The sequence below is a fragment of the Garra rufa genome, chromosome 25 (assembly GCF_049309525.1).
Source record: "Garra rufa chromosome 25, GarRuf1.0, whole genome shotgun sequence".
NCBI lineage: Eukaryota > Metazoa > Chordata > Actinopteri > Cypriniformes > Cyprinidae > Garra > Garra rufa.
The window spans coordinates 2,143,977-2,165,287 of NC_133385.1; the positions used below are offsets into that span (position 1 = coordinate 2,143,977).

At 40.6% G+C, this 21,311-nt stretch overlaps 2 protein-coding genes across 2 annotated transcripts in view; both read left to right on the forward strand.

Moving 5' to 3' along the window:
• Positions 1 to 21,311, forward strand: part of LOC141301010 (GTPase IMAP family member 8-like) — a 43,091-nt gene that overhangs the window by 9,747 nt on the left and 12,033 nt on the right. The window lies entirely within an intron of this gene.
• On the forward strand, positions 6,959 to 11,684 carry LOC141301704 (uncharacterized). The gene is made up of 6 exons (XM_073831895.1): positions 6,959 to 7,049; positions 8,535 to 9,215; positions 9,728 to 9,907; positions 10,574 to 10,707; positions 11,408 to 11,467; positions 11,589 to 11,684. Exons 1-6 carry the CDS (start codon positions 6,959 to 6,961, stop codon positions 11,682 to 11,684), a joined length of 1,242 nt encoding a protein of 413 aa, XP_073687996.1.

Genomic DNA, 21,311 nt, shown 5'->3' on the forward strand with positions numbered 1-21,311 from the left:
TTCTTCGTCTGTTATTTCATAGGCAAATTTCATTTGAGCTTCATATTACGATATGGAGGGTTTGCAGCTATGTCTAATTTTGGTCAGTTACCCAGACACGTGGCCATTGTGGCGATACTTAGATATAAACAGCAGCATGGATTGCACAGTTAATGTACTACTGAAGATGTTGTTCTGCTAATTTATGATGTCTAAACCACTGTAAGGGATAAAGGTCAACTTGGCTTAAAGGGATTTGATCCAGATTTTATAGGGAATTTGAACAGAATCATTGGTCCACGGCTGTTCGGAGTCGGTTCACCGCACGATTCATGGAACGAGCCGTATAACATCAACTCTGCATTGGATATTACTATCCAGAATATAGTGAAAACACTATTTATTAGCACAGTAACAAGATCGGCAGTTTAAGACATTAACTTGTAAGCACAAAACTCAAGATACTTCTCTTTTCAATATAAATAAGACTTATTGGATAAATCGAAGACATATAAACTAATGAAAATATGAAATCCCAAGTTTATAGCAATATGTGCAATTACTTAGACCTGCACAACCATCAATCATCTAATTAACCCTTGCATTGAATCTCAGTGAGACTATTAAACTTTACATCAAATGCACCAGTTCAGCTAGAATCTGGAGGTTGTACTTGCGTTGCCTTTGTGTTAAGGGAATTCCTTTCATTGCGTCATTCCAGAAAGGAGGTTTCCCGAGGTTGCTGATTGGTTGGAAGTTCTGTGGTCGTTCGAGGTGATGTCCTGGGGCGTTGGCTGATGATGTGTAGTTGTGAGCTGGTTGAAGGTTCAGGGGGTCACAGATGTTTGGGTCACGGCTTGCGGCTTGTGGGTTCAGTCGGCAGGGTTGTGGATAAAGTTCAGAGGGGGGTGAGGTGATTTGAATTTAGGGCTCTCACAGCCTGGGGGAAAAAGCTGTTGAGTAGTCTGGCAGAGCGGGCTCTAATACTCCGGAACCGCCTTCCTGATGGCAATAGCTGGAAGAGACTGTGGGAAGGATGGGTGGGATCTTTCACGATACTGGTGGTTTTACTGGAGCATCGTGCAAGAAAAATGTCCAGAATGGAGGGGAGAGGGGCACCGGTGATCTTTGCAGCTGTGTTCACCGTCCGTTGTAGGGTCTTGCGGTCAGCAGCACTGCAGTTCCCATACCAAACAGTGATGCAGCTAGTCAGCACGCTCTCAATGGTTCCCCTGTAGAATGTGGTGAGGATGGGTGGAGGGAGGCTTGCCCTTTTCAGTCGGCGCAGAAAGTGTAGACGCTGTTGTGCCCTCTTGGATAGTGACATGGTGTTGGTGGACCAGGTGAGATCCTCTGTGATGTGCACCCCCAGGAATTTAGTGCTGCTGACTCTCTCCACAGTCGAGCTGTCGATGGTCAGTGGGGGGTGGTTAACGGAGTTCCTCCTGAAGTCAATCACAACCTCATTTGTCTTATCCACATTGAGGGACAGATTGTTTGTGCCACACCATTCAGCCAGCTGTGCCACCTCCTCTCTGTAGTGTGTTTCATCATTGTTGCTGATGAGACCTACCACCGTCATGTCATCAGCGAACTTGATGATGTGGTTGGAGCTGAACTTGGCAGTGCAGTCATGTGTCAGGAGCGTGAAGAGCAGTGGGCTGAACACACAGCCTTGTGGGGCACCTGTGCTCAGTGTGGTAGTACTGGAGGTATTGTGGCCGACACGCACTGACTGAGGTCTACCAGTTAAAAAGTCCAGGATCCATTTGCAGAGGGAGGTGTTAAGGCCCAGCAGGTTTAGTTTATTTATGAGCTGTTGTGGGATTATTGTGTTGAATGCTGAGCTGAAGTCGATGAACAGCATTCTAACATAGGAGTCTTTATTTTCTAGGTGGGTAAGAGCCAGATGGAGAGTGGAGGAAATTGCATCGTCCGTAGAGCGGTTTGGACGGTATGCAAACTGGAGCGGGTCGAGTGTGTTGGGGAGGCTGGTTTTGATGTTGTGCATGACTAACCTCTCAAAGCACTTCATCATGATTGGAGTAAGTGCTATGGGACGGTAGTCATTTAGACAGGACACAGGTAATTTCTTTGGTACCGGTATGACTGTTGTGGATTTAAGAAAGGTGGGGACGACTGCTTGGCTCAGCGAGGTGTTGAAGATATCCGTTAGGACATCCGTCAGCTGTGCAGCACAGTCTTTCAGTACACGACCAGTGTACCACTTTTTGATGTATGCAGTCACAGTTTCCGTGTACTCATGCAGGTCTGTGTTGTTGTTGTAGGTGGCTGCCTCTCTGAACATGTTCCAGTCTGTGCACTGAAAGCAGTCCTGTAGTGCAGGAATAGCATCGTCTGGCCATACTGTTATCTGTTTTTGAACTGGTTTGGTGAGTTTGAGAAGTGGTCTGTATGCTGGGATTAACATAACAGAGATATGGTCAGAAAAACCGAGGTGGGGGCGGGGTTCAGCTTTGTAAGAGTTTTTCTCAGTTGTATAGACAAAGTCCAGTGTGTTGTTTCCCCTCGTTGCAAAGTTCACATGTTGGTAGAACTTTGGCAAAACTGTCTTTAGGTTTGCGTGATTAAAGTCACCGGCTATTATGAAAAAGCCGTCCGGGTTATTTGTTTGTTGCTCACTGATGGCGCTGTAAAGCTCGTGAAGCGCGTCCTTATTGTTTGCACACGGCGGAATGTAGACCGTGACAATAACAATGGCCGTGAACTCCCGTGGCAGATAGAACGGCCGACACTTCACAAACATAAACTCCACCAGCGATGAACAGTGTTTTGTCACTACAGCAGCATTATTACACCACTCTTTGTTAACGTACACACACAAGCCTCCTCCGCGAGTCTTACCAGACAGTGCTGTATCTCTGTCTGCTCGGTAGCAGGTTAGCCCGTGCAGCTGAATGGCGGAGTCCGGTATGTTGTCGTTTAGCCATGTTTCAGTGAAAACCAACACACAACAATCCCTTGTCTTGAAATCCAGTTTGTTTTCCAGAGAGCGAACGTTTGAGAGCATAAGTGATGGGATCGCTGGTCTAGTGGGGTAAGCCCTCAGCCTAGCTCGTATGCCTCCGTGCTTGCCGCGCTTCTGTCCCCTCTCACAGCGCCGGCACCGCCGCTTTGTGCGGGTTGCGTCAGTAGGCGAAGCCACGGTCTCAAGGTTCAGACTTTGCAGCAGACAGAGGCCCTTCAGCATCTCAGTAGCCATCGGCGAAAGCTGGTGTTTGTACACATTGCCGATTTCCAGAAGTCTCTGGCGATCATAGACATGTTTCCGAGTGTTTAACTGTTGATTTTGCGATACGGAGAGACTCTCTAAAGACGAGGAGATGAGACTAACAGACATAAAAACACCGCTCTTAGGACTCGGAGTAGCCGCTGCGTCCGATCGCGCCGCCATCTTAGTTCGATTCAAACCCTGCCGGTGTGGGAATCGAACAGGCAACCTTTGGGTTACAAGCCCAACTCTCTCACCATTAGGCCATGGCTGCCCCCGTGGTGCCTTGATCAATTTAAACATTGTCTAAGCTCGGGTTGTTGCTAGTTCCTCCTCCCAGAACATAAAGGACGTCACGTGTTGTCATCGCGAAATTACGGTAATAATGATATGGCATGAACACAGCATAAATCAACATGCTATCTTATCAGTCACATGGTCTGAAGTGATTTCTATAACAAGACTATAATACATTTTACAAAAGAATCTAATTATAGAAACATTTCAAGAATGCAATTTCAAGCTCAGGCATACCAAACGCAAATATAGACCCTTAAGCTATTCAATAGTTATTATAAAGGACATACACAATGAGTGATTGGAACATAATAGACAAATGTGTGGGTTACACAAATGAGTTATGCATAGAAATTATTAGTTGCTCATAAGTCCTTTTAGCATCATTTAAGTGCATAAAAGGCAGTTTTCTGTGCCATATTGGGAATGAGATGGTGATGGTTCTCTAAGACGGAAGGTCAAAAGGAAGGAAGGAAGGAAGGAATCTTATGGTGCATTCACACCAGACGCGACTTGCGCGAAAATATCGCGCTATTCGCGCATAGCTTCATTCGTGCGTGAAATTCACTTCACAACAGACGCGAATTCCCGTCATGGGAAGGCCTTCTGCCACTCATCAGCAGGAAAGTAGTTGTAAAATACGACAAATAAGCTCAATTTGGTGGCTTTAACTAGCTTGTAGTCTTTAGTTCATGATTTCTATCATGGATTTACATGTGATGATCATGCAGTGCATCTCTTTGAACATTAATCTTGGTTATTTGCCCCAAATTTGACAATCTCCTTCCTTGGGATTATCAGCAAGTGTCCTTTTGTGTTGATGTTGCAAGTTGTTCAAAGCTCCTAGTTAGTTAGTTAGACTTGCTTCAGGCTGGCTGGCGACAGGGTATCCAACAACACATTTATGACTGGGGCTGGTCAAAATTTGGGTCTGTAGAAAAGTTTCAACACTTCTAATCGAATCGTCTCAATTGTCTGATTCGCTCTGATATCCTACACCATGCTAAATCATATACAGGTCATTCTAAAAAAATTAGCATATTGTGATAAAGTTCATTATTTTCTGTAATGTACTGATAAACATTAGACTTTCATATATTTTAGATTCATTTCACACAACTGAAGTAGTTCAAGCCTTTTATTGTTTTAATATTGATGATTTTGGCATACAGCTTATGAAAACCCAAAATTCCTATCTCAAAAAATTTGCATATTTCATCCGGCCAATAAAAGAAAAGTGTTTTTAATACAAAAAAGTCAACCTTTAAATAATTATGTTCAGTTATGCACTCAATACTTGGTCGGGAAACCTTTTTGCAGAAATGACTGCTTCAATGCGGCGTGGCATGGAGGCAATCAGCCTGTGGCACTGCTGAGGTGTTATGGAGGCCCAGGATGCTTCGATAGCGGCCTTAAGCTCATCCAGAGTGTTGGGTCTTGCGTCTCTCAACTTTCTCTTCACAATAGCCCACAGATTCTCTATGGGGTTCAGGTCACGAGAGTTGGCAGGCCAATTGAGCACAGTAATACCATGGTCAGTAAACCATTTACCAGTGGTTTTGGCACTGTGAGCAGGTGCCAGGTCGTGCTGAAAAAAGAAATCTTCATCTCCATAAAGCTTTTCAGCAGATGGAAGCATGAAGTGCTCCAAAATCTCCTGATAGCTAGCTGCATTGACCCTGCCCTTGATAAAACACAGTGGACCAACACCAGCAGCTGACATGGCACCCCAGACCATCACTGACTGTGGGTTCTTGACACTGGACTTCAGGCATTTTGGCATTTCCCTCTCCCAGTCTTCCTCCAGACTCTGGCACCTTGATTTTTTGCTTTTTGCATGTCCCCCAAGGTCTGGAATCGGTCCTTCTCCACAATCTTCCTCAGGGTCCGGTCGCCTCTTCTCGTTGTGCAGCGTTTTCTGCCACACTTTTTCCTTCCCACAGACTTCCCACTGAGGTGCCTTGATACAGCACTCTGGGAACAGCCTATTCGTTCAGAAATTTCTTTCTGTGTCTTACCCTCTTGCTTGAGGGTGTCAATGACGGCCTTCTGGACAGCAGTCAGGTCGGCAGTCTTACCCATGATTGCGGTTTTGAGTAATGAACCAGGCTGGGAGTTTTTAAAAGCCTCAGGAATCTTTTGCAGGTGTTTAGAGTTAATTAGTTGATTCAGATGATTAGGTTAATAGCTCGTTTAGAGAACCTTTTCATGATATGCAAATTTTTTGAGATAGGAATTTTGGGTTTTCATGAGCTGTATGCCAAAATCATCAATATTAAAACAATAAAAGGCTTGAACTACTTCAGTTGTGAAGTAATGAATCTAAAATATATGAAAGTCTAATGTTTATCAGTACATTACAGAAAATAATGAACTTTATCACAATATGCTATTTTTTTGAGAATGACCTGTAGAGAAGTATTAGTAAGCAGGAATATAAAAAGTTAATACAAATATAAAGTTAATACAGGGCTCAATGCTAAGCAGTGATAGTGTTTTCTTGGTTACTGCTGTACACAAAGCTGCACTACGCTTATTAACCCCTTAAGCTCTGCGGCTATTTGGGGGATTTCCGCCTGCATTTGGCCTACCTAAATTCAAATGGTTCCCCTATACACATACAATGGAGGAAATTAAAAAAAATGGTTTCATTGTATAGAAAACCTTTTAAACTACATAATATCAGTGTAATTCTTTATAAATAACATTATATAGATTTCAAATATTACAATAAAAACAAAAAAAACATAGGCGCTTTTTGATTTTTTTTTCAAAAGTTTTTTTTTGAAAGTCTATAACTCAGGATTTAGGTGTCTCAGTTCTTTGCAAATTGTTTTGTTTGATTCCACTAGGTCTCAGGATATACCAGAAAAAAGATTTTTTCATATAACAGTTTCTAATTGAAAGTTATTGAATTATAACCAAAGGGAGTCACATTGCCCCTTTTACCCCCATTTCCCCACTTTTTCCCCCCTAAAAGTATACTTCTGTTTCTTAGCAAAAACAGGTTTTATAAAGCATATTACCCCTTAGAATACTATTTTACTATGTACCATAGCACTTTTCATGATTATTGACTGAATAATGTTTCATTTTTATGTTTGCCTGTGTATTTACTGAAACACCTACTGTACTTTATTGTCAACATTCAATATACACTCAATACATAGCTTAGCAGATTGTTTTGGTGTCCTTTACGTTTCAAAGTAATTATAGGAATAAAACAAACCTGAATAGAAGCGCTGTAATACTTATAGACGCGCTTATGAGCCGCGGATCCTCTGCTCTCCATGGAAACGGCCCGTTATTTATTCATTTAGCGTCTATTTTGGATAATGGCGACCGCTATATTCCTCTGAGACGTTATATCTACACTCAAAGAGTCCAAAAACTACATATCCCACAATTCCCCGAACCGTCGAAGCATCTTGTGTGACCCGGAACCTCTCCATGACACTTCTTGTCTTCTTCTTCTACGCGCTGAATATGCGTCTGTGTCATCGTTCACAGCTGTGTTCAGCACAGCGGGCGGCCGGAGAGTGTAATCTGATCTACTGAGACGCTCTGAGCGCGGCCGCAGACACACACGCAGCTGCTTGAGCGGCTCAGAGCGCACACACATAAGAGCGCAACTGGATGGAAAAGCGCGTCTGGCAAAACAACGGATTTCTCAGCAATGAAGCAACGCAGAAACGTGAGAATGGTCTCGTTTGAAAGAAGAGATCCTAATCTAAAAGATAAAATGGCTTTTTGTTTAGTTTGTGGCTATTTGCGGCTAACTGGAGCAGTAGAATATGGAGGAAAGTTATAGAATATGTCATTTTACTCTTGAGGTAATATTCTGACATCGCAATTCGATTGAAGATTATCTGATCTCTGTTTGTCACACAATAAAATGATTTATATGGTCAGAATCTTGAGAAAGAGAGCTTTCTTGTGATATATGACTTGTCTGTTTTGAGAAAAATATAAGAAATACACATTCTTTGTAACAATTCTTCATAATCGTTAGGCGGAAATTTGTGTTTGGAACAACATAAATTCTAAGCATAATGTTACTACTTTATGAATCATAAAACTAGAAGTTATGGTATTCCTAGTAAAGAGGAGACTCTAAACTTTCAAATGAGATCATTTATGGGCTGATACTATATGAAGAAGGTCATGTAAATGAAGCAGCAACATTTTGAAACAATTTTGAAACACTTTTTATTATATTCTGACATCGCGATTCAATTGAAGATTATTCGATCTGTGTTTGTCACACAATAAAATGATTTATATGGTCAGATTCTTGAGAATGAGAGCTTTCTTGTGATATATGACTTGTCTGTTTTGAGAAAAATATAAGAAAAACACATTCTTTGTAAGAATTCTTCACAATCGTTAGGCGGAAATTTGTGTGTGGATCAACATAAATTCTAAGCATAATTTTACTACTTTATGAATCATAAAACTAGAAGTTATGGTATTCCTCGTAAAGAGGAGACTCTAAGCTTTCAAATGAGACCATATTTGGGCTGATACTATATGAGGAAGGTCGTGTAAATGAAGCAGCAACATTTTGAAACACTTTTTGGACCCGCCGGCAGAGTTTAAGAGGTTAACACTGCTTTCTAATGCATTATACAGGTGCTAGATGAAAAGAAAACACACCATGTAAACTCCTGACAAACTGCCAATAAATATCACTAAGAAAAGTAGGAGAAGCCACTGATTTAATAAATCCACACAAGAAACACACATCGACGAGACCAGATAAAAACAAAATGAACATACAGGCGCTAAAATACAAAGGCAAATGAGGATAATTAATAAGACACATAATGACAAAATCAAATCAGTGATCATGACAACAAACAAACTGACAGGAATGGTGAAAACACAAAGAAAGCTTATATACAGTAAATGGATGACACCCTTTTCTTATATGTTTAAACCCTTGTAAAAAGTTTCTGTAAGGTTTTTAAGAAAAATTTCTGATTCATTTGTTCATGAACTGTTTATAATGTGCGTATTCCTACAGGTGACACTCAACATCTCTCAGATCTGAGGATTGTGCTAATGGGTAGCAAAAGAGCTGGTAAGAGTTCAGCAGGAAACACCATCCTGGGCAAAGAGAGGTTTGACTTGATGAGATCTGCTCAGTGTGTGAGGAGACATGGAGAAGTATCAGACAGACACATCACTGTCATTGAAGCTCCAGGATGGTGGAGGAACGAACCTGTAGAGGAGAGTCCTGAGTTCCTTAAACAGGAGATTCTGCTCAGTGTGTCTCTGTGTCCTCCAGGACCACATGCTGTACTACTGATCATACGTGTGGACATTAGATTTGAAGAGACTGAGAGAAAAACATTGCAGGGTCATCTGGATCTTCTCGGTGAGAGAGTCTGGAGTCACACTATAGTGCTGTTCACTTATGGAGACTCTCTGTTAGACACATCTATAGAGCAGCACATTGAGAGTGAAGGACAGGATCTCCAGTGGCTGCTGGACAAATGTGGGAACAGGTATCATGTTCTCAACAATCAGAACAGGAGAGACCACACTCAGATCAAGGAGCTGCTGGAGAAGATTGAGGAGACAGTGACACAAAACAACGGCTGCCATTTTGAAATAGACAGAAAGATTTTACAGAAGATTGATGGTGTAAAGAAAGCAGAAGAGCGAATGGACAAATGGAGTAAGGAGATCAGATCACAGACTAGTGAGTGAAACCATAAAATTGTATGATTATATTCTACACACAGTCTCAGATATGTTTCCTCTTCATTGTTCTAGATATTTTCAGACGTAGTTTTAAACAGTTTAAAGTGCCCATCACAAAGTGCTCAGTTTGAGTTCTAACACTTACTAACACCTTGTACAGTCTTCATTTTCTCAGATGGTTTTCTATCCAGATACTAACCAGGTTCAACCTCGTTTAGCTTTATTAGGAAACCAGGCAAGAGCTGCAGGATCAAAATCAATCAGCTTGAACATTGTAATCATATAATTTTCTGTTTCTGTGTTAACCAAAGTGCTGCAGAGAAGTGAGTCCTCCATTCCCTGACCCATTCAAAGTTGACATAGGGTTGTCCATCTGAATAAATCACAACCACATGAAATGATTAATGTTTTCCTTTAATGTCATGTCAGTGACTTTGGATAAAAGTGTCTGTCAAATGAGATAATGTCAATGATCTACTACTGATCTGCTCTCTGCTTTCATTATTATAGTGAGTGGAGATGATGGATCTGATTCATGCTCTCTGGGAAGTTCTGCTTACGGTTCATTCAGATCACGATCAGGAGCAGACTCAATTTTTGGATCGTCACGTTCCAGAGATTCACTTCATACAAGTTACGGGTCAGGGGGCATGAAAAGACATGACAGCATTGGCTTACTACCACCAAGCAGTGAGTGACTTTCTTTTATTTGACACTTTCAGTACATTTTTGAAAAGCATTAAGTGCTCATGTTTTCCCAAAATATATTATTAAGTAGTCTACATTATCATAAATTTGTTACCACATGTTTTTCTCCATCATAAAATATAATGCCTTTCTACATCTCCTTTCATTTTCGCAATATTTACACAAACAGCAATGTTGATACTTTAATCTATGACAATAAATGCAAGCCTGAAATGAAATAAAATAACAAATAGCACATATGGTATTTATTTGACCTGCTTGTGTTGATGATTTTCTGGAGTTGAACCACATGTTTGTGCTGATTATTGTTCTTAAAACGTTTTGAAAATGTCAGACTCTATAAGTCTTTATGGTCAACTTTAAATACTTACAAAATAAGGCTTGTAATAAAGATATTTCTAAAACAGGGACAAAATATATAAAGTCTAACTGATTCAATAAGTATTTGTATGATATTTCAATAGACACCTGGTAATAATTACAATTAGTATACATTATTTTTAAGATCATATAGAAAGTGTTAAATGTAAGAATTTTGTTTGATAAGAGTTTCAAACATTTTATTGATTTCATTTTATTTTTCCCAGTGAGTGGAGATGAGCGGTCGGACACATTGTCTGTTGGAAGTTCTGCTTACGGTTCATTTAGATCACGATCAGGAGCAGACAGCGATTCAGTTTTTAGCTCATTACGGTCAAAAGTCTCATCTCACAGCTCAGGATTCGGCTCTTTGCGGTCCGTCCCTGAGTCTGTCGAACAATCAGAAACCAGAAGAGCACTTGGTGTGCCCAAGATCTCAAAGCTTTTCCCAAGAATATCAAAGAAGAATGACAAGCATGAAAAAGACTCCAAAAAGACATGAATTAAACTACTAAAACAGAAGTTTTATTTTTATAATGTTGACTTTATTAAATGTATAATTTTAACATCATAATGCGTAACTATAACACCAGGTATTACTAAAAAGATAATATAGAAAATGTAGATGTTTAATGTCTTGGAGATGTATAAACATAAATGCGTTGATATGTTCTGTAATAACCAAACCTGGAATAATGCAGTCTTATTATTTCCTGATTATTTTGTCAAAATTAGTTTTCATTTTTATATATTCTTTGTAAAACTTCTAATACATTGTCTACTCCAAACCTCAGTGATATTCTATAGAAATATTTTGTTTGTTTTAATGTATGACATCAAGGAAATGTAAATGATTGAACTAAAAGATCTACATGAAAGAAATTTGTTCCACACAATAAGTGCTACTAAAAAAAGATCTGTTTAAGTAATACTTACAATTAATTCCAAGAGTCTGATGTTAACATGTTGTTAAGCCATTGACTTCCTCTAATAAAGTACAAAGAATGTATGCAGTATGCAAAAATGGTGTAGTTTTTCATTGTGTAAGCGTGGTAATGCCTAAAATGCTGTCTAGGTTGGCATCTCAAACCATGCCTACATTTCTCCACTGTACTGTTTCAGGAAAATAATGCCACCAAGAGTGTAAGTCTTACTCAAGCGTATAGCAGGAACCTGCTGCAGGTACGAGCGGCTGAAGATGACAGTCAGACTTCATGAACGCTGTGTTGTGTTTTGACTGATCACTGTGTGTGTGCAGGACGTGGTGCAGAGATAGTATGCACATTTATCCTCAATCGTACAGAATGCAGAGCAGCTGGTGACCAATGTAGAGGAGTGTGCTGAAGCCTGCAGAGATGGTAAGAGACATGAGGATGAAATGGTTAATGCTGGCTTTTAATGAAAAATCGATGAAATAGTGATTTTATATTTTTTATTTAAAAATAGACTACACTGCAAGAAATAAATGGTTGAGAAACTAAAAAATAAACAAGGCAACATTATGCAGTTAAAAAAAAAAAAAAAGTTTAGTTCTCGTTAAAAATACTTTGCTTAGCCAATGTAAATTTCTTTGTCAATGCAATGCTGTTATATTTTGCTAATAGAAATACTCTGGTCACAGCAACTAAAATAACAATTACTGTATTTATTTTTTTCTATTTCCCCGGGACAGTAATTACTTAATATCCAGTGACATTACTATGCACAACGTCAACAGACAACATTGTAGAACATCACCGCTGGTGTTAATCAAGGCAGGACATATCTTTTTAATATTGTTTTTATGCTTTTTAAACACATTGTTTAGTTACAACATCCTTACACCAGTTCAGCCGAATATTAATTATAAATGGTTACAATCTAACTACCAATGTATTTTTTCTCTAAAGAATGTTTTTTTTTTTTTTTTGCTTCAGAAATGTGACGTAATTTCCAGTAAGGTAGCATAGTTTTTGCAGTGTGCATGTATGAGTTTTCAGGAAGCAAAAGTTCCAGTGCACTGTAAAGATTTAGATTGAGACAGCCCTTAAAATGGGCTATTATTATAATGAAAAAAATATTATAAAGTTATTATTATTTGAGACTAAGGTATCCTAAACTGGAAAATATGCAGTTGTGTCCTGCTTATGTGTTTGACAAGGAACTGGTTTCTTCAGTGTTCAAAAAGTAAACCTGGATATGGATGGGATCTCAATCATTTAGAAGAGCTCTAAACATCCTACACAACAGCAGACAACAATTCAGTTAAACATATTATTTCTGTAAATGTGACAACTTCATTTGTTTTCATTTAATGTACAAAACATTTTAAAATGCACAGTGACATATAGGCATATATTGTCCTCTAGATGTGAAAGTTATTTCAGGAAGTGAGTTAAACTCAGACATTTGTATCTTTTACTTTACAAAAGTAGATGGACTGTACTGTGTTCATTGTTTTTCATGATAGTTGTCACAAGGAGGAGTCAGAGACGTGCGGATCCATTTGCAAGGCTTTATTAGAATAGTCGACAGGCAGGAGTAAACGCCAGAAAACAGGAACAACGTAGGTAATCCGGGAAACAGTTCAATACTCCAGCAGTGGTCGCAATGGCAGGCAGCAGGAATCAATAACGGGGTACACAGTCCAGAGTCATACACAGATAATCCAACAAAGGCAGGCAGCAGGAATCAACAACGGGGTACACAGTCCAGAGTCATACACAGGTAATCCAATACAGAGAAACACGCTTAGAATAATGACCATGGGAACAATTAGACTTCGCAAGGTGGCTGTGTGTGAGAGTGGCTTAAATACATGTGGGTAAATGATAAACAGGTGTATGCAGCAATCAGTTCAGAGGGAAATGAAGAACAGATGTGTGCAGTGATTGGTGCAGTGGCTTATGGGGATTGTAGTCCATGAAGTGTGGTGCAAGAGTTCATGATGACAGGGAAGACCAGATACGTTACATAGCCCCTCCGCAAGGAGCGGCTTCCAGACGCTCTAACCACCTTAACAATCTTGAGGGTGGTGGAGCGGAGGCGGAACAGGGGGAGGGATGGAGGGCCAGGTCCATGTAGTGGTACTGGAACCACGAAATGAGGCGGAGCCGACGGAGGGAGAAGCCATGGAGGAGGAAGGGTTGGCTCCTGCATGGGGCCGACCGACGGAGGTAGAGCTGGTGGAGCCCGAGGCGGAACCGGAGAGTCGATGGTCCTGGGCGACACAGAGGATCCGGAGGGCCAAGGCGGAACCCAAGGCTCTGGCGACCCCGGCGGAGATGGAGGTCCGGAGGTACGCAGCGGAGCCGGAGTGACAGAGGATCGAGGCTGTGCCCACGGGAGGGAGGAGGTCCACAGAGCCGGCAGGACGGAGTGACGAGGCGCAGCCGGAGGAGTAGAGTCCAGAGGCGAAGGTGGGGTGACGACTGACCGGGGCGGAGCCGGAGAGACGATGGAGCCCGGAGGAGCTGTTGGGCCGACGGCCGACAACGGAGACGAGGGAGCACAGAGCCGGGGTGGAGCCGCAGGGTCGGAGGACCGAGGTGGAGTCCAGGACTCTGAGACTGGAGGTGATGGTGAGGGGTCCTTCAGTCTGGACACCGATGGCGACTGGCAGTCCCACGGCAAGTCCTCTGCCACGAAGGTGGGATGGGGGTGAGTAGAGGGACTGTCAGGAGACAGAGGTGGCAGGACTGGAGCAGCAGGGAGGGTGGGTGGGAACAGTCCATGCTTGAGCTCCGTGACCAGAACCGGGCAGACAGGAATCTCAGGACGACTGGATGTAACCAGCGGAGTCTCTGGAAGGCTGGGCGGAACCAGCGGAGGCTCTGGAAGGCAGGGCTGAACCAGCGGATTGTCTGGGAGACTGGGCGGAACCCGCGGAGTCTCTGGAAGGCTGGGCGGAACCAGCGGGGTCTCTGGAAGGCAGGGCTGAATCAGCGGAGTGTCTGGAAGGCTGGGCGGAACCAGCGGAGTCTCTGGAAGGCTGGGCGGAACCAGCGGAGTCTCTGGAAGGCTTGGCAGAACCAGCGGAGTCTCTGGAAGACTGGGCGGAACCAGCGGAGTCTCTGGAAGGCAGGGCTGAACCAGCGGAGTGTCTGGAAGGCTGGGCGGAACCAGCGGAGTGTCTGGAAGGCAGGGCTGAACCAGCGGAGTGGAGCGGAGCTCTTGTGAAGCGGGCTCTGGACGACGCTCTTGTGAAGCGGGCTCTGGACGACGCTCTTGAGGAGCGGGCTCTGGAGAACTGGACGACCCCAGCGGAGATTCAGGAGGGCTGGGCGTCTCCAGCGGAGACTCTGGAAGAGCAGGCTCTGAGCGAGCGGTCACTGGAGGGCGCTCTGGCGGCGCAGTCACTGGAGGGCGCTCTGGCGGCGCAGTCACTGGAGGGCTGGTTGGGAGACCAGCTGCTCGAGCCGACAGCAGCGGTGGGTCCTCCACGCTAGAAATTAGCCTTTGCCACCCCGTGGTAAAGTGTGGCTGCTGTGGTTCTGGGCTAGCAGACCTCTTGTGCTGTGGCTCTTCTAGAACTCTCACAGTAAGCGGAGAGCCGCATAACACCAACGCATAATTCATAAAGTCCTCCACCGAACACTTAAATTCCCCTCCAGGCAACAGCGATTTAATGGGTTCATTGAGTCCAAAGCGGAATAAGTCCCTCAGCCATACTTCATCATAAAAAGGTACTTGAAGTGATAACCTACGAAACTGTAGTACATAATCCTCAATGGGAAGATCTTCCTGTCGGAGGAGCAGAAGTTGGTCGACTGGGTCCATGTTGTGATGCTGGTGGTTGAATAAAGCCGCTGGATCCGGGTGTGGCGAAGTCTTCTGTCACAAGGAGGAGTCAGAGACGTGCGGATCCATTTGCAAGGCTTTATTAGAATAGTCGACAGGCAGGAGTAAACGCCAGAAAACAGGAACAACGTAGGTAATCCGGGAAACAGTTCAATACTCCAGCAGTGGTCGCAATGGCAGGCAGCAGGAATCAATAACGGGGTACACAGTCCAGAGTCATACACAGATAATCCAACAAAGGCAGGCAGCAGGAATCAACAACGGGGTACACAGTCCAGAGTCATACACAGGTAATCCAATACAGAGAAACACGCTTAGAATAATGACCATGGGAACAATTAGACTTTGCAAGGTGGCTGTGTGTGAGAGTGGCTTAAATACATGTGGGTAAATGATAAACAGGTGTATGCAGCAATCAGTTCAGAGGGAAATGAGGAACAGATGTGTGCAGTGATTGGTGCAGTGGCTTATGGGGATTGTAGTCCATGAAGTGTGGTGCAAGAGTTCATGATGACAGGGAAGACCAGATACGTTACAATAGTATAAATAGTGACAAAAATAGAATGTTTTATATTAAAGATAAACAAGCAGGCCAAGCTCATATGAGAAAATACAAAGGCAGTCTTACAATCTCCACTGAATGGGAGGGTTACTAAAAAAATAAATTATATAAATTCTTAAATGCATTATTAGCCTAGATCATCATAATGTCATTATTACTCATTATGGCTTGTTTCTTCTTTTGTCTGGTGTTTCTGTTATCCCTAGCTCTTTCTTTTCCTCAGTGATGCATATTTAGTCTCCTTTCCTGTCTTTGTGCAAGAGAGAGATTATATTCATTGATTTAGTTGAACATATGCACAGTATAGATGACAGATTTGATTAAAAATATTTATTTTTATATTATATATATTTACTATTTATCTTTGCTTAATTCGTGTAACTTAAGCTGTTTCCTAGTTTTATGTGCAGATCAAATTAAATACATTTTTCTTTCCATAATTCCTAAAGAAAACTTATTAATTTACTCTGTTTTGAGAAATGAACCTCATTCATAAATTATATGTTTGTTTTATAAACAATGTAAATGAACTCATGTGGTTAATAATTATTCTTTTGGTCATTGTTTGGTCAACTATTTTACAGAAAAGCATTCATTCTTATGATTTAAATCATTTTATCTCATTAATACCAGTATTCAGAGAGGGATTTGGGTAGGAGTACTGTCTTAAAATCCATTTTATATGACAAAATATTAACTTGCTGCTTTCACCTTGTTCTACACAGTTAAAGTTGCATTCATACTGATCAATTTGCTGTAGATTGTCAGTTCTCTACGGCAGGGGTGGGAAACTCATTTGGGATTGAGATTGGGTGTCCTGTTTTTTTTGTTTGTTTGTTTTTTTTAGAATGACAGAAAAAAAGATTGGGTTGGGAAAGCTCTGTACAGATCAATAAAATTAAATCAATCTTTTTTTTGGAACAAGGGAAAAAGATTGGATAAGGAAAGATCTGGCTTTATGTGGATGAGTCCTTGGTTCTAGGTTGCCACTGTCATGCAGAGTTTAGCTCCAACCCTAATTAAACACACCTGAATCAGCTAATTAAAGTCTTATTAGGCATACTAGAAACCTCCAGGCAGGTATGTTGAGGCAAGTCGAAGCTAAATTGAGCTAATCACCAGCCCTCCAGAACCGAGTTTGGACACCCTTGGGATAAGGGGACACATTGGCCAAAATATTACATTGGATGAGCTTAACAGTTAAAATTGAATTTAATATTATTAATTATTTAAATTTCAGCTCAAATTATGACACAGGACATTTATTATCATTATCATATTATCATATCATTAACATCTGGAAAATGTCTTTTTTGGGGCGTGTCTGAAAAAAAGTTTTTGGTGTGTATCACTTTAAATGCAAATGAGCTGCATATTCCCGCCCCGTCTTCTGAAGAGGGCATAGCATATATATATATATATATATATATATATATATATATATATATATATATATATATATATATATTTTGCATACCAACAGCAATAAACAGTCAGTAGAAGCAACATGACTCATCATGACACAGATGAGAGTCCTGCAGAAGAAACACATATGAGACTGAACCAGGACGTCTCGGAATGGCTATTCGATACACTTATGTACTTGTAGAGTTTTCACAGCCCATGGTATGCTAATGCAGGACTGTCAGTCAGAGACTGTGGGCGGGGCCTAAACTATGTGATGTCAAATTGCTAAGAGAATCAAAACAGCATGCCTAATGAGATTTGCTTTAATGGGGATTTAAAAAGGGAGTGTGTGGATTTTTATCATTGTAGGGTGGTTTTGTTCACACACTGCCAACACACATAAATGTCCAAACACCATGTAATAGTGCATTTTGCATTATAGGTGCCCTTTAAAAAAAAATCTAAAATTTAAGTTTTAAACATTTAAATCTACAGTATAGTCAAGTCATTGATATAATTAATGTTCAAGCCATTAGATTAATAATAATAAATATTAAAATCAAAATATAAAATAGAAAAATGTTTTTTATAAATCAACATGATGATTGTTTGGATAATGTTTTAAAAGTTATCATGCTTTATGTACTTATTCCATGCAGAAATCCCCTTTTTAATTCCCTTTTCTTTTTGCAGTGAGTAGATATGAGCGGTCTAATACGTCGTCTCTGGGAAGTTCATTTGATCATTCAGATCAAAATCAAAAGCAGACATTAGGTCATCACTTTCCAGAGATTCATCTCACACAAGAAGATATGAGTCCAGTGTCCAAAAAATACATAACAGCATGGAAACACCATCACTGAGTGAGCATCTTTTGTTTTATGTGGCAGTTGGCACTTTCAACCAATACAGTAGACGCTGGTGTAGCCTGACCAGAGGTGTCAAAAGTACACACATTCTTTACTTAAGTAAAAGTATAGATACCTGTGTTTAAAAAGACTCTAGTAAAAGTTGAAGTATTGACTCAAATTTTTACTCAAGTTAAAGTAAAAAGTACAGGCTCTAAAATGTACTTAAAGTATAAAAGTATAAAGTAACCTTGCGAAGGACGAAACCACCATTTTAGGGAAAAGTTTATTGGAGTTTATCCACTATCACCCTCACCAGTTTTATGTGTCATTTCGCCAGTTTTATCAGTCCGTTATGCTTCTTGGTGCTTTGATTTCCCAACGAGTTGTCGCCTGGTTTTCACGTTCAACATATTGTGCGTGTCAGAGCGTATAAAAACAAATGCACCAATAGGACTGTCTTTTCATTGTGTGTTTACATACGTTTCTAAGCACGAACCAATCAGTCTGTTGTATGCATGGCGCATATTATTAATATGGATGTGTCAAATGTGTTGCCAAATGGCTTAAATTTCTCGCAAAAACAACAACACTGATTTGAAAATGTTGGGAGTAGAAAGTACAGATACTCATGTTAAATTGTACGAAGTAAAAAGTAGAAAGTTGCCACAAAAATAAGTAGTGAAGTAAAGTATAGATACCCGAAAATTCTACTTAAGTACAGTAACAAAGTAATTGTACTTTGTTACTTCCCATCTCTGACCCTGATAGTATTAATAAAGAATATGCTGATGTGCTGTAAATAAATATTTTAATAAATGTTTTTTGAGCAGCAAATCAGAATTTTAGAATGATTCCTAAAGTATCATGTGACTGGAGTAATGATGGTAAAAATTCAGCTTTGAAATCACATTGTAAAATATATTCAAATCGAAAGCAGTTATATTAAATTGTAAAAATATTTCTAAATGTTACTGTTTTTGCTGTACTTGCTGTACATTGTGTACATTGTCTGACATGTTGTGGAGATAAACAATCTAATTTCATTCTCTCAGTTTTACAGAAATTGATTTTTTTTTACCAATATAATTTGATCTTCATATTAATAAAGCATTATCTGGTGGAAAATGAATGTAGTGATCTTTAGTAGTGGTATTTACTCCTTCATGAAATTATTCCTTGCAATAGAGTACATCATTTTTAGAAAATACTGTGTGAATTGAAATATTCTGTTTCTATTTATTTTTATTTTTTTTTCTTCAAGTAAATGTAGATTAGAGATTGGGAACGAGGTCTATGGGAAGTTCTGCTTACAGTTCATTCAGATCACTATCACAAGCAGACAGTGCTTCAGTTTTTAGCTCATCACGCTCAAAAGTCTCATCTCACAGCTCAGGATTCGGGTCTGTGCGGCCCATTTCTGAATCTGTTGAACATTCAGGACCCAAAAGAACACAGGACATGCACAAAATCACAAAACATGAGAATAAAGACACTGACTCACTGTCAGTGTCTTTACTTTTGGCGTCTCCTGATTAGGAGTCACCACAACGGATCATCTTTTTCTCTGTCAACAGTGTCTTCCTCTGTCACACCAACCACCCACATGTCCTCCATCACCACATCCATGAACCTCCTTTTCAGTCTTCCTCTTCTCCTTCTGCCCGGTGGCTCCATCCTCAACACTCTGCTCCTGACATACCCTGCATCTCTCCTCTGCACATGCCCAAACCATAGTCTTGCCTACAAATGTTATCCACAAACTGTCCTATCTGCACTGTCCCTTTAATATGATCTTAACTTCTGATCCTGTCCATCCTTGTCACTCTCAGAGAAAATCACAGCATCTTCAACTTTGTCTTCTCCAGCTCCTTCTCATGTCTTTTTGTCAGTGCCACTGTCTACAAGCCATACGACATTGCTGGTCTCACTACCGTCTTGTAAACTTTGCCTTTCACTCTTGCAGATACCCTTCTATCGCAAATCACTCTCCATCCATTCCATCCTGCTTGCACTGTCTTTATAACTTTTCTACCACACTTTCCATTACTTTGGACAACTGACCTCAAGTATTTAAACTCCTCCACCTTCACTACTTCTGTACCTTGTCACTGCACCGTTCTCTTGTCCTCTCTCCCATGTATGCACATGTGTCTTGCTTTTACTGACCTTCATTCTCCTTCTCTGCAGTGTGTACTCCTTCTCGCCACTTCTCCAAACACACCTCGACCTGTTCCCTACTCTAAAAACAAATCACAATATGTGAACATCATAGTACATGGGGGTTCCTATCTGATCTCATCTGTTAACCTGTCCATCACCACTGCAAACAAGAAAGGGCTAAGATCCTTGATGCAATCCCGCTTTTCACCTTGAACCGTCTGTTCTTTCTACTGCACACCTCACCATTGTCACACTGTCCTCATACATATCCTGCACCTCTCTTACATACTTCTTTGCCACTCCTGACTTCCTCATACAGTACCAAAACTCTTCTCTCGGCACCCTGTCATAAGTTTTTTTTTTTTTTTTTTTATCCACAAACACACAAATCAACTCTTTCTAGCCTTCTCTATACTTATCCAACAATACTCTCAAAGCAAACATTGCATCCGTGGTGCTCTTTCTGGGCATGAACCCACACTGCTGCTCACAGATCATCACCTCTCCTCTCAGTCTAGCTTAACTGCTTTTTACCAAAACTTCATTTTGTGATTGATCAACAATTTGTCCCTGTATTTTCTGCATCTTTGCTCCTCTGTTCTTATACAGTAGATTGTTTTTTTCGAAATTTATAGAATTATATATATATATATATATATATATATATATATATATGTATGTATGTATGTATTTATGTATGTGTGTGTGTGTGTGTGTGTGTGTGTGTGTGTGTGTGTTGTTTGTTGTAATTCTACTCCCTACCTCAAGGGGGACCACGGTGGGGGTGGATGGGGGTTCTAGAGGAAGTGGCTTTGAGTGTTTGTACTTAACTCAGCTCTAAGCAGGAGACCCTATAATGGAACATCTTTTGTACTACATTTAATGTAAGTTGTATTTATTTTGTAATTTTGTGTTTGTTTTAATTGTGACTTGTGTGTTCTGAATTCTGTTTTGCATGTTTGTTCAGAGGGTTCTCTTTGGGTCTCATTCATCAAAGAATATAAACACTTCAGCTAGACTTGTACATCTTTGATCACCTGTTTCCTGGACTATGCTTTATGGTTTGGAACATTTGATGTTGTATTTCCACTATACAGTGGCTGAACAATGGCTCTTACGTGAACTATCTTGGATTGATGAGTAACTGACTTCTTACTGGGTTCAGACTTTTTTAATGATGTGCTTGATGTGATGTTTTGCTAATATACCTGCTCTTGTATGTTTGTCTATTTACATTCTACTTGTTTAAGTTATCTACTCTTAGTTT